The following is a 16,460-nucleotide window of genomic DNA, read 5'->3' on the forward strand; positions in this document are numbered from 1 at the left end:
CAAAAGTACCAAAAATGTCATCTTGTGTGCTAAATAAATGGCATTGTTATATATTTTTCTCATATTTGAGCTTTAGTTGGCCTGATTGATAAAATATTGCGAATAATAACAACAAAATAATAACATGAAAAATGGAGAAATTACGATGACTGTTATAACATATCACTATTCTCCACAGATAGATTGATCCAATATAATTACGACATGTATGTCACGATTTTATATCTCTTTTCAGATTATTGCTAATGGCGGAAATCTTTAAGCCGCAGGGCTTCTTGTTATCTACTTCGTTACCGTTGAACATTTTCCTGAAAAAAAAAATCTTATTACCCTCTTTTAAAATGCCTTACGGAATATGCTTTCGTTTTATTGATTTATACAAATTTTTTTGTGTGTTTACCATTTTTGATAAATTTCATTTTTCAGAAGTTACTGATTTCAACTTTTTGAATTTGTCAAAAGAAACGTTGCCCAATCGGTCTCTTTAAAGTGTATTGAGAATTAAAATCGATCACACACACAATCGAAAACCAGTACAAAAAGGGATATTTTGTTTAATTAAATTTATATACATATATACATTGTGCACCACACATTGATTTGTCTCTTTCTAAATTCCGTTTTTAAATTAAAAGACAAAAAGAAAAAGGAGACAAAGAGAGATTCAAGAGGAAATGAGAAATTAAGGAGACAATACTGTGGTAATTCAGTGCTAAAATTGTATCCTTGTTTCTTATTTTTAAATGTTCTTTCTTTTTCAGATCAGTTTTTACCCAAACATCCACCATCAGTATTTAAAAAAAATCTTGACTGAAAGAGTAAATTTTAAAGGCCTAAATATTGAAACATTCAAATACTAATATATTTGTTGCTGAACTAATAAAATTTTGCTAGGTTTATTCAAATTGAACTTATTCGTTATTTTATTCGAATCATTATGCTTGGATTTAGTTATCTGTATTATAAAAAAGTTAGTGACAGGGTAATGACGGAAATCTTCAAGCCGCAGGGCTTCCTGCTTTCCTTAATCGCAAATTTTTTTTTCTTTGGAATAAATTATAATATAAGGGCCAAAATTTCCTGAAATTTGGTGGTGTTTGCAATTATGTACCAACGGTACCATTTTTTTAATCCATCGTGGTGAAATGTTGATGAAGAAGAAGAAGAAAGAACGGTGTAGTTTGCAGGATGTAGCCTTGAAAATTTTATTACAATACTGATAATCTCAACCGTATTTTGCTTGCAATTTTCAACTTTTACATTCGTTGTTATATAAACACAACCATCAATGTATTCCCTAGGAAGTAGCCGTGTCATTTGTTTTGTGCAAGATGGTAGCGCTATCCGGCGTCAGACAGTTGGCGTAAACAAAACTCATAGTCTCATCGTTGTATATTTATTTTTGTTATCACATCTAGGCTGTTTAGGTCGGTTACAACACAATAGAAACTAGCTTACTCTCAAACGATTGTTCTAGACAACAAATTTATCTTGGTAACCTCTCAACAATTCCAGTCGGAGAAATCATCGTGTCCTATTTATGCTACTTTTATGGTGTTAGTATTTACTGCAAAAGAAGTCGGTGTCGGGAGAAATGACGTTGAAGGCAACCATCGTAAAAAGGTCTATTTGAAGGTTAGGAGGATGGGGCTTCCTCCATCCTCCAAGCCTTCCCATAGACGTAAGTATAAAAAGTCAAAATTTTTTAAGCAAACGTGTTGCCATTTCAGATTAAACAAAGAAATTATTTAATAAAACATTGACTAAGAATCCTATAAAACAATATATACAAAAGGTAAGAAAAAAAATTCAAAAATTATAAACATGGTTTTATTTAGAGATGATCGTAAGAGGACTAAAGATGTTAGTCTTTGAATAAGTACAAACAATAATTCAAAACATGCTTTTCTTACATAAAATTGGTCAATTTAACTTGTTGCCATATGGTCGTCATTGTTTTAAATATACTGATACGCAGCACTTGTCTATTATGTAAAACAAAAATATATATCTACACATATATATATATGATAAATCTGTATATACAACGTGAAATATTTAATTGCTATAATATATTCCCTAAACACTTATTTACATTTCTTCAATGTTGTCAATGTCTTAAGGATATCTACCAAAAGGTAACTGATTTTCAAAGTATTTATTTTCTTCTGCAAACGACGACAGAAGCGTGTTCATAGTATTTATAACCATGTTACTCTGAGGCCGACACATATTTTCTTCGCATGTTTGTGTCGTTAATTCACCAAGTCCCTGAATCATAAGTTCTTCTAAAGATGGATCAATTGTGGAATCCGCCTCCACATGTTTTGTTCGAAAATGATTATCTCTCCATTGCAGCGTGAGGTCATATGTCCCTCTCTCCACCGGCTGACTGTAAGGTACATCTAGCTGCTGTGGATGTAGAAATGAATTGTTATTAAAGTTTCCCAGGTGACTCAACCTAGAGTTTGATTGTTCATTTGTGAGTTGCTGCTGACGTTGATTTTGTGACTGTCTGTTTTGATGCTGCAATCGTTGTTGTTGTTGTTGTTGTTGTTGTTGTTGTTGTTGTTGAAAGTGTTGTGTTTGTTGCATTAGGTGGTTTACTTGCATTTTTTGATGACTTTGTTGGTTAAAAGTTTGGTTCGAGTTCAACATGTCATTCTCGTTCATGGGTCGATTTTGTTGACTTAGAATTAGATTTGAGTTTATCATAGCAGACGAAGAGCTGACTGGATAAGTCTGCTCGGACATGTTGTAACTTTCGACAAATGAAGTCAATGGATCATCATCGTTTGTCTCACTATATTCCATTTTAGAAACTGTAGAATCGACAACAGCATGCATAATTTGTGATTGCTGGCAGGAGCTAAAAGGCTGTTGAAAATCACTCCCTTGCTGCATGACAACAAGATTGCGTGATTGAAGCTGTTGCTGCTGCTGCTGCGGTTGTTTTGCATGTGTAGTGTACTGAGGTTGATTTGACATCATTTGCAAAACATTGGCAGCTGACATAACGTCAGCATTTACATTCGCGAAAGATCTCGGCACAGAACTAGTTGTTGTTGTTGCGCTATTTCCTTCCATCATCATAGGAGATTCATCAGAGAATGACTTTTGCATGGTCGCAGGCAAGGGAAGAGGGTTGTAAGAATGAAACGAATGTCTTCGTGGAACATTTTCAATGATATGTGGTACGTGTAGAGGCTCGCTTCCTCGCCTTAACTGTGGCATTGAGGGTCGGTTTGGTAACGCAGTATTAAAATCGCCCATTCTTCTAACAGTACCCTCACTAGCACGCCGTATTTCTCTGTTACCCGATGGCGGCACAGGTGAAAGACCCGAAGGACTCTTAGAAGGAAAGTATCTGTTTTGACTACCGTACCCACTACTCACGCGACTATGTGTGACAGGCGCTACAAAATCATTCAAATTGTTATCGCGGGTTTCCAATGTAAACGACTTCGGAGGAGTATTTTGATTATTGTAGTGTTCCAAGACTTCTCCTTCAATTACGGTTTGTGTTATGCGATTTGGAGTTAATGCTCGTGACGGCATTGGACTTGAAAGATTAGCTGATCTTCTACCACTCGATGTATACGAGTGAAGGCTTATATCACTACCCCGTCTACTTCCTGTATACGTCTCTGAACCTGACTGGTAACTGGAATCAGCTGATCCAACACTTGCATTACTACCACGACGTGGAGGAAGTGGGTTTATGTTAGAGTCTAATAGCCGTTCAAGGGGTTTCATAACTCGTGGGAAATTTCTGACTTGAACTCCAGGCGCTTGTACTTGAACACCGTTTCCTAGATTTGCTTCTTCCTGGAAAGCGTTTATTATGTAGTCGTTTTGTTCTTGTGCTAAATCAGCGTCGTTGGTTGTACTAGTGGGACTAGCCTGCTGAACGCCCCACATGCGTGGAATACTACCACCATAGTCCACGTTTCCACCGCCGCCAATTTGCTGACTGTTGTTATGTGCACCTGGCATATACGCTCCTCTCCTTCTGTACTCTGAACTTCCGCTTGAGGAAGTAGGATACGAGGATCCATTTTGATTGCCATTGTGATTACTGCTACTTGCAAACTTTTTAACAGTCATGCACTGCGAAAGATTTTTCTTCTCCTCTTTTATATCGTCGGAATCATCTTCTTCAACTTTGCATTGAGCATGTTCCTCGCGTTTGATTGGTCGATCGGCTTTAAACTAACAGTTAAAATTTTAAAAGAGATTAAAAAAAAATAATTATGGAAAAGAAAAAGAAATTTATTTTAATCATCGTCATACCTTTTTAGTCGGTTGAGGTAAAGCACCATGTACAGTTTTCATATGCTTTCGTAAAGAACTTGGATCCGTGTAACGTTTTGGACACCCAGGTACTTTGCACCCGTATTGTTTCTAAAAAAATGATATATAGATGACCTCAGTGCACGTGATTAGCATAAATCGTCTAAAATGGGAAGTATATTTTTTTCTGTAAGTAGAATTTATCTTCCTACGCCTCCTTTAAATGGCGTGACGAAAGGTATCAGAAAAATCTTACCACTGAAGAATGCGTTCTGTTTTGGTGTTTTGCTCGATCAGATGCATTTGAGAAAGCTTTTTGGCATCCAGTGATCTCACAAACATATGGTCGCTCTCCAGTATGAGACCGCACATGGGTTTTCAAATTCTCCAATCTTGAGTAAGCCTTGTTGCAATTTTCATACTAAAAGTATAATGCACCTCTATTAAAGGAGACCAAAAAATATTTACGGATGAACAAAAAAATTGATGGATGAACAAATCCTACGCATGCATGCTGCATCATTAATAACATTTAAATTCGTATACACGCAAAATAAAAAATAAATAAAAGGCTAACGTATCCCGTTGAAAGGCATTTAAAAACACAAAATTAAAAGTTGGTGTTTAGCGTAGAGAAGAACGTAGGCGAATATATATCAGCGTTCACTATATAAGACTTCTTTATTTATAACAGATTTCATCTAGTACAATAATGTTTTTTTTACAAACATTCAATAAAGTCATTCTACTCTTTACTGAAACCTGGCAATAGAATTAGCCGAAGTTATAACGACCAGCTATTTTTGGCGATTCCGAACACTGAATAAAGCTGTGTTCTCACAAAATTTTTTCTCAACCGACGCTATTTAATATTGAGACTAGTAGGCGGTTAAAATCTCCATTTGTAGAACTTTTCGTATCCAATTTTGTTACGCATAATTGTTTTGGGAACAAAAACTGGGTAAGCGTTTTAAAAAAGAATTCTGGAATGTAAAGTTTAATTTTTCTCGGAGCTCCCGTAACATAAAATTGGTCACATGATTCTACCATGAAAAATATGGTTACGTATCTTGACGTTGAGTTCTTAGAAGTTCAACATACACATATGCGTGTGACGACGCGCCAATGTGTCAACAATGCTGACTATTTGCTGGACTGATTGCAATGACAGCTTTTTTTTGTGAAATCTTATCGTAAGCTATAAACTAATTAATTAAGGGCATTTTTGTCAATAACATATCACATGTCTAATTAACCGGTAAAGCTAGTAATACCAGCTGGAAAAAAATTACAAGACTAGTTTGTCTCAAATTTTAATCTCAACTTTTCACGACCATGTAAAAGCACAGACTCATGAACCTGTTAAGGCTTGCATGATCGTAAGAATGAAAACAATAATTTTAGTTTATTGCTATGACAACGTCATGTTTGTTAACAGCATACCCAACTTCGCAAGTTTTTTGGAGTAGGTATGACAGAACTGAGGTGATAAATCAGGTAACAGCGATACTGTGCAAACTTATTCTGGTCAAAAAAAAGACGGAAACCGGATTTTGAATGCAGAATTTAATATACTAAGTTAGTTAGGCCGTAATTAATTTGCAAGACGATTTTCTATCTTAGTTTTTAACTTTGTTTTTTCTTTATATTTATTTTTTCAGGAGACATTGTTTTTAACGTTTTGAAATTACCCAATGTAAATATTTTTTCGGTTTCTTTTGGGCATTATGAAGTACAGCGAACTGTTCAACATATCACAGGAATTATATAAATATTGGTTAAACATTACTGTCAAATAACAGTCCGCTTCTCCTATACTTTATCATGCTTTCAAATAACTCCGAAAATTTTGGAATACGAAAAAATAGTTAAAACAGAAAAAAAAAAAAAAAAAAAAATTCAGGAAAGTAATTATAATAAAAAATTAAAAAATCAATAAATCTTACAAAAAAAACGCTGCCAAGGAAAGCTAAACTTAAATATAAAATCATACAAATAAAGCCTAGTACTTACATGGCATTTGTGAGGCTTCTCTCCCGTGTGTCGTCTTACATGAACGACTAGCATGTACATAGCTTTAAATGGTTTCTCTTCTCTGCTACAATCCTGCCAATAGCAGGTGCAATCTTTCTTGTTCTTTTGTATATGTCTCGTGTTAACATGCTGAACAAGTTGGTTTTGATTGTCAAAATATTGCCCACAATCTTTCCACAAACATTGAATATTCTCCGGTTCTGCACCTTCTTCGTCGATTGAATCATCATCCTTTGTTGATTTGGGTACAGCCTGTTTGTAAAGATAATATGGCAGTATTGAGTCTGATATCAGTTGAAAAAACGACTCTGCACAAATTGTTTCTGGAAAATACACCATATTGGATTTTTTGATGATATTCAGTTGTACACTTTCTACTCTCATACACATATCCTAATGAGAGTTTGAAAATGTACCTGTCTTATATATTCCTTGAATTCAATGGTTGTAATTTATTGCTAAGGAATTTAAGAAATTCAATTACAACAACACTATGTTTATTTGAACCTTCTAAATCGACATGTAAATACATCTACTTAATACCTTCTTTTGACTCCTTACAGCGTATTATTTGAAGAACAATACAAGTATTATTGCTACAATCAGAAGCAGATGTTAACACTAAAAACAGATTAAGTAGCGGCGAGTGCTGAAAGACACGAAAATGTTGGAATGGATTCAAAGAACGAGCTAAAGCTCTCACTGACTCTATAATCGTTATTATTTGCATGGTGCATTTTTTTCCGGTTAGCGGACATATATCATTATATTAATCCAGTTAGTTCCAGACCCTTTTTGATACACAGCTATTTGGAGCAAATCGCGCGAATTAGAAGTCGCGGTTAAAGAAGCATAACGCGCGTTGATTTGTACACAGTGAAAATTTTTTCCATCAAATAATGTTTGAATCAAACAGTAAAAAATGTGAGAATTTGCTTTAAACAGAACATTTGAATTAGCGAATTGAAGAATAGAAAAGCATAAAAATACAGAAAACATTCGCTAATTTAAATGTTACATTCAGAACAAATCCTGTGGCCCCTTGTATGCTATATTGTTTGTTTCTTGGTGCAAACACTAACGTAATGAAAGGTTGGTATCGAATCACGTTTTAAGTTGTGTTTTAGTTACATGTTAACGTCATATTTTTTCATGCAAATAAGCATGCGGTTTTTTGTTTGGAAAAAAATGGATTTAATACGTCATGTTTGGAAATCTAATTTGATTAATTTGGGATTAGTGTTGCCAGGCAATTAAGAGTTCATCTCAAACATTCCGCGTCTGATTTTTCTGTGCCAACCGAGTGTTGTTGTTGTTTTGAATTTAATTAAAATAGTTTATGTTTTTCCCGGTTTGATTTCACTTATGTCCGTGTCTAAATATCCGCATTGCTCTTAATGACGTCATTATGTACCTGGACTTCCCGATTTTTCGTTTCAAATTGTAACTGCAAAGTTTTTCATCCACTGCTGATTTGGTAAAGTCAGTTCTTGTTTTAAAAGAAAAGAAGGGGAGAAGTTTCACATCTACTAAGACACGTGACTTTGTAATAAGAGCCCCTGAAGAAAGATTTGACCCAGAAATGTTGAGGAAATATTTAAAAGATAAATGAACATGATCGGAAGTGGTTATAAATCTTGTTTCAACATGATTGTCATGCGCATGTTTACTTTTGCTGTGGAATGTAAGACAGCTGAATTTATGTTCGAAGGCTACTCTAAGATATACATTTAAAAATATAAAAAAATTTTAAAACATTAATCGCCAGCCCGTAAAAAAATCATCAAAAAACATTATAGTCTAGAAATATGTAGAGTTGCGCAAATCATCAATGTCACAAAAACTACTTCATTTATGCGCTTCTTTTTGCGGTCCTGTATCAACAAAACAAAAAGGAGTCCTGGGTCAGAGTTTATTGCAAAACGCCTGAGTAACGTTTATTTGCTGTTTGCGTTTTCTTCAAATATGTCTCTTATTGACAGCAAAATTAAAGTACTTTAGGCTTGTCAGTTTCATATTAAAACTCGCCTGTCGGCCGTTTTGTTGTTTGTTTGGAAACGAAAACATAAAAATATTATCACTACAAACAACATGAGTATAATGTTTATAAAATATTTCTCAGGATTAATATAGGATATAAAGAATCCAAGTAAGGATCAAGATGACAGCCTTACTCTTAAAGAAAGCGAAGCCGAATTAGCAATGTATATTTTGCTAAGGCAATTTTAATCTTTTTTAAAAAGTTCACTGCATGCTAAAAGGTCATATGGCAAATAGCCGATTAAAAGTCTTGTGAAATAAGCGCCCTGAAATATACATAAAAACATTTTCAAACACACTGGAAATATAAAGCGCCCTATTTTAAACAACAGAGGCAGAGATATATGGACACAGAGCAAATAGTGTATACAAAGTTGTGATTTTCCGTAATTGAAAAACTATTCAAATAGAAAATAGAAAAAATAGGCATTTTTGGAAAAAGTTTATTAAAACTCGAAGCATTTAGATAAATGTGGCGTAGTATTCTTAATAAGGTCATGGGCATTATGGGTGATATATATACACTACGTTGTTTTAATCTGATAAGTTTTTGACGCACCAATAGATCAAAGTAAAAAGAAATGGATAGCGCTGGTGGATGTGAAGATAAAATCTTGTTTCTGAAGGATATCCTGCCATTCCAATAAAAATAAATAATAATAAAAAATAAAAAGATTATAATCTAATTACGAATTAAATTCGTGAAAAACGTCAGATAATTTTCATAATTCAACCAAAAAAAATTCATTATCTTATCTTTTTGGTAAAAGGACGCGTACGTTTTCGCAAGTTGCGTAAAATTGACCAGCTTTGAGAATTTTTTTGTGAGAGTTTAACCGTAAAAACTAAAAAATTACCACCAATACGGTGTGATACAAATAAAATTCTGGATTGCAACACCTCTTTAGGAGGTTCAAAATAGGCTGCTTAAACATTTTCACTACATTATACTGGATTTATTATAAATGGTTGAACAATTGCATTTAAGAACTTTTTAAATATTTCTTGAAGCAGTCAAAACGTCACTTTTTCTTTGATTTTTTTGTTATGGCGACTACCTTCCTTGTTCATTTTTCCAGTTAGGGGAAATTAAGCAGAATTTTTCTAAAGAAATTTTTTAAAATGCTATTTTTAACTTTACGAGTTTTAACTGCATGTTGTTCAATTATTTCATGTTTGTCATATAATTCCAAACAACTATACAAATCTTTTACGAATCTCGAACCTGAGGTAATTTTTCACATTTCTGCGGATTTAATATAGTTAAAAATTTCTTTGACCAAGTTGTTAATTAGACTTAGGCTGCACTTCTGGTAAGTTTCGTGTCCAATAGTAGTTTTAAAAACTAGAGAGAGAGGCAAAAACCGCTCCCTTGGCATTAAAGAGCCCCCAAATAGCCCAGCAGGCTTAATGAATATGTCGTCATGTAAGGATTTCATTGAATGACTTCCATCTTTCAAATGGGCCTCACGCACATACATAACTTGCAAATAATGTAACAAAAGTGGGATAAACTTCAAAATAATCATGCTTTTAGAGTATCACTAAATTATGTATAAAAAATCTACTTTGACAATCCATCAGCAATAAATTTACTTCATTCATATATTTGAAAGAGTTAGTTCCGTGTAAGATTCACTAGGATTCGCTTGAAGATTTTCCATTTTCCGACTCACCTCACACATGCAAATATATATACAATTAATATAAAACAACAGAAGGATAAAAAAAGGCGTACAATCTAACCAAAAATACATCAAGGAAATTCTAATACATGCGAAATTGATGAGATTATGCGTAATTGTAATACACGAGTTTACCAAAGGTATGTTCAATCACAATTTATATTTTGAAGAATTTGCAGTACTAGTCGGCGGCCGGTGGATAAATCCAGCCTATCCTTTATTTACCGCATTTCGTGTATCTCGCTTCTGCGGTTACCATTTTGCGTGACAGACACACAGACGTATACGGGTATTTTAATATAACTAGTCGTTTACCCGTGGAAAAATCCACGGGGTTGCCTGTCCTTTATATATAGCATTTCGTGTTTCCGTAACACGACTTTTTTTATGCGCACAAACAGACAAATTGCATTTCACGCTTCACATATATAAAAAAAGAGATTTTGTATTCAGTAAAAGACTGTTGTTCCTACAGTGGTTTACTTTTGAGAAAAACATGCTGTTAAATTTTTTTAGTGAAAATTGTCCACAAAATTAAATTTGATTTTTTGTTTTATTAAAAAAAATCTATTGCGGAACTTTGTAATTAAAAAACTCTGCCAGCTCTGCAAGCAAAATACTTCAAGGAGATTTGCAGCAGTTAGTTAAGATCTACAACGTGCCAACATTCATGAAATTTTTAATTACACAAATTAGCACAATAAAGGAGTTAAAGAAACGCGCGCAGCCTAAATGTAATTGGTGCTGACTAATAGTCACCCGCTATATTGTACAACATAAAATCAAAAATAAAGCAATTCAACGTGTACCATGACAAAAACAATAATAAAAAGACTTGTTACCACGTCAATTCAAAGTTTAGTTTTTAGATATCTGCATATTTTCTGGCTAAAAGTCAGTTGTTAAAACCTCTTTATATGACACCCATATGTGCCACGCCTTAAGAGTACATTCAACAATGTGGACATTCTGCAACTCCAATTATGAGCTCAAAAGACTGGAAGATTCAAAAGAAAGTTTAAAAATGGATTTTATTATCATTCTTAAAGAATAGAGGAAAGACAAATTGTTTTTATTTGGCGGCGAATTCGCTACGAAAAATCTTGTTGTTTTTCACGTGTTGCAAATTTAAAATACAGATTGTTTTCTGAGCATTAAATACAAAACAGTTGTTCAAAAGCAGAATATTTCCCTGTTAAAATGTAAAATCATAACAAACAAAACTGCGCATGCGTGCAATTTGCTTAGGTGACGTTCGCCGTAAATATATTGTCGTAAAATATTTCAACGCAAACATATTAAACGTCGCCATGGCAACTCCCAAAATAGATAATATAGACAAAAAAGATATTTGTGGTTAAAGAACATTTATTTCAACTATTATTTTTTTCTTCTTAAAATGAATTACCGAAATATTTTTTGTTTTTATTGACGTTATAATTTGGTTCATTTCAATTTACTTTTTTCTTAAAGTTGCACAACAAAATTAAGAATGGGAATTGAAGAATCTCTAACCAGACCTCCTAGTTACATACGACGCCCTTGTTTAATTAGTAAAATCCTTGTCTGTCTCGAATTATCAAGAGAAAGGTATGAATTTGCTACCTATACGAGTTGAGCAACTTAAAGAAATTTATTTTAGGTACAGTGATAGTATCCAACCGCAGTGTTTAACCTGGAAACCTGACTTATTTTCGCGAGGTCCAAAAGAAATTGTTTTCGAAATTGTTTTTTAGGTATATTTATTAAGACAATTTTCATTGATGTATCACAAATGAGGTAATTTTTGATTGGATATCACAAAGACTGTCATTATTTTTATCAACAACTTCAAAAAAGAATATATTTACCTAGATACAAGAGAAGATCATACGTGAAGGGCCTTCTGTTTCTCAAAAATAAAACGTAAAAATTAATTTTAGCGAATATTAATAAAAATTTGCGAAAAACGCGAGAATTAATCTTCGCCAGTATTAAGCAACAAAGTTTGGAGTGGGAAAAAGATGGGAAAAGACTCGTGTGAATTTTAAAGAAAAATTTAAATCACATTAAGATACTGATGCTTGTCTAAACATGTAAATAAAATTCTAGGTGAATATGTGTGTGTAAACTAGCCCTTATAAGAAGTTATAAGGTTGGAGGTTGTTTCATATTTCATACAGAATTTACTTCTCGAGGAAATTTTTACATCTAATGAGTCTTGCACCTCGCAAACAAGTCTATTTATATTGATTTCGGTCATTTATTTGTTGCGACATTTCTGTGTTGTTAAATACACTGAACTTTGAGAAAATTGATGACCAACCTCGTGCACAGTTCCTTACCGCTGCGCGCTTTTATCAAAGCATAAAAAATGTTGGGTTTTTCATTCAAAACAATAACATAACTCTGTACTAAAAGTGAAACTACGATTAAACTTCGATTGAAAGGTCCTAAGCCCTTTAAAAAAGGTACTACTTAAACTTCAAGTTGGTGATATACGCCTTTCTTTTTCAATCATCCCCTATAGTAAACAACCCGTACTTTTACTTGAATATATATGTTTAATCAATAAACTACTCGCAACATTATAAAACACTATTTAAATAAACACTGCATTGAAATTAACGCCTAAAATAGTATCCAAAATCTTTCGGCAGAAAAAAATTCGAGTTGCGTTATTTAGTAAACTACATAAAGAGAACAACAACTGAGCAAACAAGAGTAAACAACAACAAAAAGTTAAAACAAAAAAATATTCAGCCTACTTCGTTTGTTGTTTCTTTGTTGATATTCTCATTCTCCGTGTTGTTGTTTGGAAGCGGTAAAGAAACTTCCTCTTCCTCTTCTTTGGCAGAACTTTGTGGGCTACCTAAATCACCGGTTGACGAACTGACTTGGTTAACGTTAGCAGGTGGTGGAGGCAGAAATGAAGGATGACCGCCTCCATGCGGCCATTTCTTTCTTAAATAAAAAGAAGAAGATGGGCTTTCTGGATGAGCCTGCGGTGCAGAGAAAGGATTTTTTTGTCGCGACATATGAACAGGTGTACTATAAGGGGAAGGACTTAAATGGCCATATGATCCATGCGAATGAATGGAAGCTGATGAAGAATTTCTACCGGAATTGCGCGACGCAAATCCGGAACGAACTTCGTTATCTATAACATAAGCAACCAATGAGTTCGGTGAAGTTCTTATAATTTCGGTTAAATCCAAGTCTGATCCAATCGGGGAAATAGATAATACCCTTTTCTTCCCCCTAGCAGAGTGTCTTGGACTAGAAAAACTGCTACTGTTTCTGCTTGGAAAATCTATCACAGTCGATCGTAATGATGTCGCAGTCGAGTTGGGTCGATCCATGTGGTGACCGCGCCTACTAATATTGGCTAAAAACTCTGAAGGGATCATATGTGGCATGGGTCGTACAGGGAAATCATGTTTTTCTCCGATGCTTTTGCGTGTATCTGTCGGGTCATTGGGGACGGCAAATATACCCTGACGATGTGAAATCGGCGATGTGCTACTGTCGCAAACCATCTCATCCTCTGAGCGCGAAGGAGTTTTATTCCAAGGAATAACAGATGTATGATCAGAGACAATGGAGCTGTTGTGCTGAAGCCGGCTGTAATCCTTCTTGTAACTCGCATCCTCATAAGAAATCGGATAATCGAGTGGTTCTTGTTTTGGAATTCTGGGAACAAAAAAGTCATTCTCATGCACACCTCTAATGTTATTGTTTATATTTTGTTGTTTGTCTTGAAATGAGGCATGCTGCCTTGATCGTACATTAGCGCCATATTCGCTGTTCGGAAACATGTTGAGTCTGTTCGAGATGTGGTCAGTCTTCATTGGCTCTTATTTGTTTAATTTTTTCTTCCTCTAAATAAAGTAATCGTTAAAATCAACATTCTGGTTTAAAACAAGCACTTGCGGTATCGCAGAGCCAAGTTCGTAAGTTAAAATAAAATACCACTTGGCATTCTCTTACGAAATCTGAGTTTAGATTAAAATTATGTTTCCAAAACACACAAATTAGTGATTAACAAACGAATTCTACGGGACATTTAGATATGAGGGGTATTTATTGCACAACGAATTTGCTAGCTGAAAAGAAGTAAATAAATAATATAAAATGCAACATAACTCAAAATAATAATCCAGTTTGCAATGCCAACTCGTACGTATTAAAATTCCCAGGATATACAACTCTTCAATGCTCTTCCTGAAAATTTCATCCTTATTTGTGTATTGTCACATACATACACACTGTACAAATTATAAAATAACACAAACATAATCAACAAAACAGCTATTTAAAATAAATTTTTTTACATGTACACAAACTTTCAACATTTTCCTTCTAAATAACGACAAGAATGTCTGCATGTGAAAAAGAAAATTTCACGTGGTGTAGATAACGTTTATCATGATACAAAGATAAAAGCAGCCTTTCAATACAACATCTCCATTTTTTTGAAAACGTTTTACGATATCAAATTTCTTGCCGTGTTTGTTTAAGTTCATGTATACAAATAAAGACCCTGGGAAGACACTTGAAATTAACATCAATAAATAAATTAAAAAATACCAAATAATCTTTTTTCTAAACAAAAGTTTTTTCAACTGACATAACTCATGCAAAATGTATATACACTGGCCAGTCAAAGTTCCGAAAAAAAAATCGGGTTAACTTTTGTTACGTTGAATACAGTAGAATCTCTCTATCTCGAACTTCTCTCTATCTCGACTACTCTCTATCTCGAACTAAAGTCTCGGTCCCTTTGTGGTCCACCTAAGGTATTTTTCTTTCTTTATCTCGAACGAGAGATTCCACTGTATTAACTAACATCTGTGCTTTACTAACATAACAAATCATTGACATACCTTTAACGACAACTCTCTAAATATGTCATTTTGAAAGCTAAATTTATTCCTTCTCGGTCACGTGAACAATTATCAAAACCGAAAAAAAAATAGTTAAACACAGTAAACTAAATAATAACGCAATTTTAGGTTGCTTTTTCTAAACTCGTTTTAACTTTATGATGCCATAATCTAATGATATGAATTTGCTAGCGTAATTAATTTTATTTTAAATTTTATGTTCTCACCCTTTGATGTTTTAAATTTTTATCCTCCCACAGAAATGTTCGGATTGGCAACCACATTTTATGCAACTTAAAATTGTGAGGAGGAGGGTAAGTGATGATGATAAAATTTTCTACAATTTTTCAAACTTTGATCTTAATTTTTTTCCGGAAGATCTTTTTCGGATAAAAACTGACCCACAATTCGAAAGCCGCTTACCTTTCTGTAGCATTTCGTAGACACAACATCATGTTCCTCCTATTTAAGAACATAGCAGGGGTTCCGCCTCAACTAATATGGTTGGCCATATACCGTAGTCAGTAAAGAGTTACAGAAGGATTCTTTTCCCTAAATTCTTAACACTGCAATCGTGTCTGGCGTATCTAGGAGCACACCTGACTTGCAGGCGATATTGCGCTAAATTGAAACATTGATGCAATCTTGGTTAAAATTAATTGTCACAATCCAATATTCAGTTGGAGGATGGCATCGAAAATCCTCTGCAACAGAGAGCTGAATTAATTACCTTTTAATTTAAAGATGAAAATCTCCTTCATTAAAGTAGCGAAGAGTCTGATTGTACCATTTTTTAATTGCATTGTTCATTGGTTGATAAGTTGCTAGGCAACATGAATCATCTAGTTGCATTTTTTTTGAATAAGAATTTATTTTACGTGAATAGCCATTAAAAACTGATCATTTCCGCTGCCTTCTCTTTTCGAGCCATTAAACCTTGTCATTTTCTTATCAAAAGAACAATACAATTCACTTAATTCCGCCACAAACTGTTTTATTAGCGCCTACGTATAATCAAAATTTCCCAATCCCACGCTATTGTTTTATTTGCTAACTTGTAAATATCACGCAAATATTTATAAAAATTTTTAGAATATGTACACAAATAAAGATCTGGAAAAATTATAAAACATTGAACTTGGCTATCATTTCAATAACTCCAACTTCAAATAGCTCAAGGAGAACATTGACTAAACAAAATGGCGTTTTTATTAAGTAAAGTGACGTCAATTCAGAATGTATTCAAACCATGATTTAACATATATCAGCCGTTAAAAAACCAAGAAATGATGAACACATGTTAATGGTATATTGATACTAAGGCCTGTTTTACATTATCCACAAACAAATAAGGAGACTTTTATTTACATTGGTTTAAGGAGTAAAAAGATACGTCTTTTTGCTGGCGTCTACATGTCACAATAAAAAATGCCAGGAAAATATAGTACTTACAACAAAACCTCATAATTAAAGTGTATTTTATTTATATAACACAACGTATTGTTAACTAATTATATTTTCAGCAGAAATGCAAATCATTTTT

The 16,460-nt window shown here is 33.7% G+C and overlaps 1 protein-coding gene across 1 annotated transcript; it reads right to left on the reverse strand.

Annotated features, from left to right (window-relative positions):
* Positions 1 to 1,816: 1,816 nt before the first annotated feature.
* Positions 1,817 to 15,084, reverse strand: LOC130621911 (zinc finger protein GLI4-like). Its single transcript, XM_057437280.1, has 6 exons — positions 14,918 to 15,084; positions 12,800 to 13,912; positions 6,307 to 6,579; positions 4,550 to 4,714; positions 4,294 to 4,404; positions 1,817 to 4,212 (listed from the first exon to the last, which is right to left on the reverse strand). The coding sequence occupies exons 2-6, from the start codon at positions 13,880 to 13,882 to the stop codon at positions 2,119 to 2,121; spliced, it is 3,726 nt and encodes a 1,241-aa protein (XP_057293263.1). The 5' UTR covers positions 13,883 to 13,912; positions 14,918 to 15,084; the 3' UTR covers positions 1,817 to 2,118.
* Between the last annotated feature and the right edge of the window lie 1,376 nt (positions 15,085 to 16,460).

Source organism: Hydractinia symbiolongicarpus, chromosome 12 (genome assembly GCF_029227915.1).
Source record: "Hydractinia symbiolongicarpus strain clone_291-10 chromosome 12, HSymV2.1, whole genome shotgun sequence".
In the NCBI taxonomy this organism is placed as follows: Eukaryota; Metazoa; Cnidaria; class Hydrozoa; order Anthoathecata; family Hydractiniidae; genus Hydractinia; species Hydractinia symbiolongicarpus.

Bases quoted from the DNA above. Each gene is read 5' to 3' on its own strand.
- LOC130621911 (XM_057437280.1), bottom strand. From the start codon at position 13,882: ATGAAGACTGACCACATCTCGAACAGACTCAACATGTTTCCGAACAGC. The intron at 6,580-12,799 runs GTAGGCTGAATA...CTTTACAAACAG, and splicing joins ACAAAGAAACAACAAACGAA to GCTGTACCCAAATCAACAAA. The intron at 4,405-4,549 runs GTAAGATTTTTC...TCATTTTTTTAG, and splicing joins ACAGAACGCATTCTTCAGTG to AAACAATACGGGTGCAAAGT.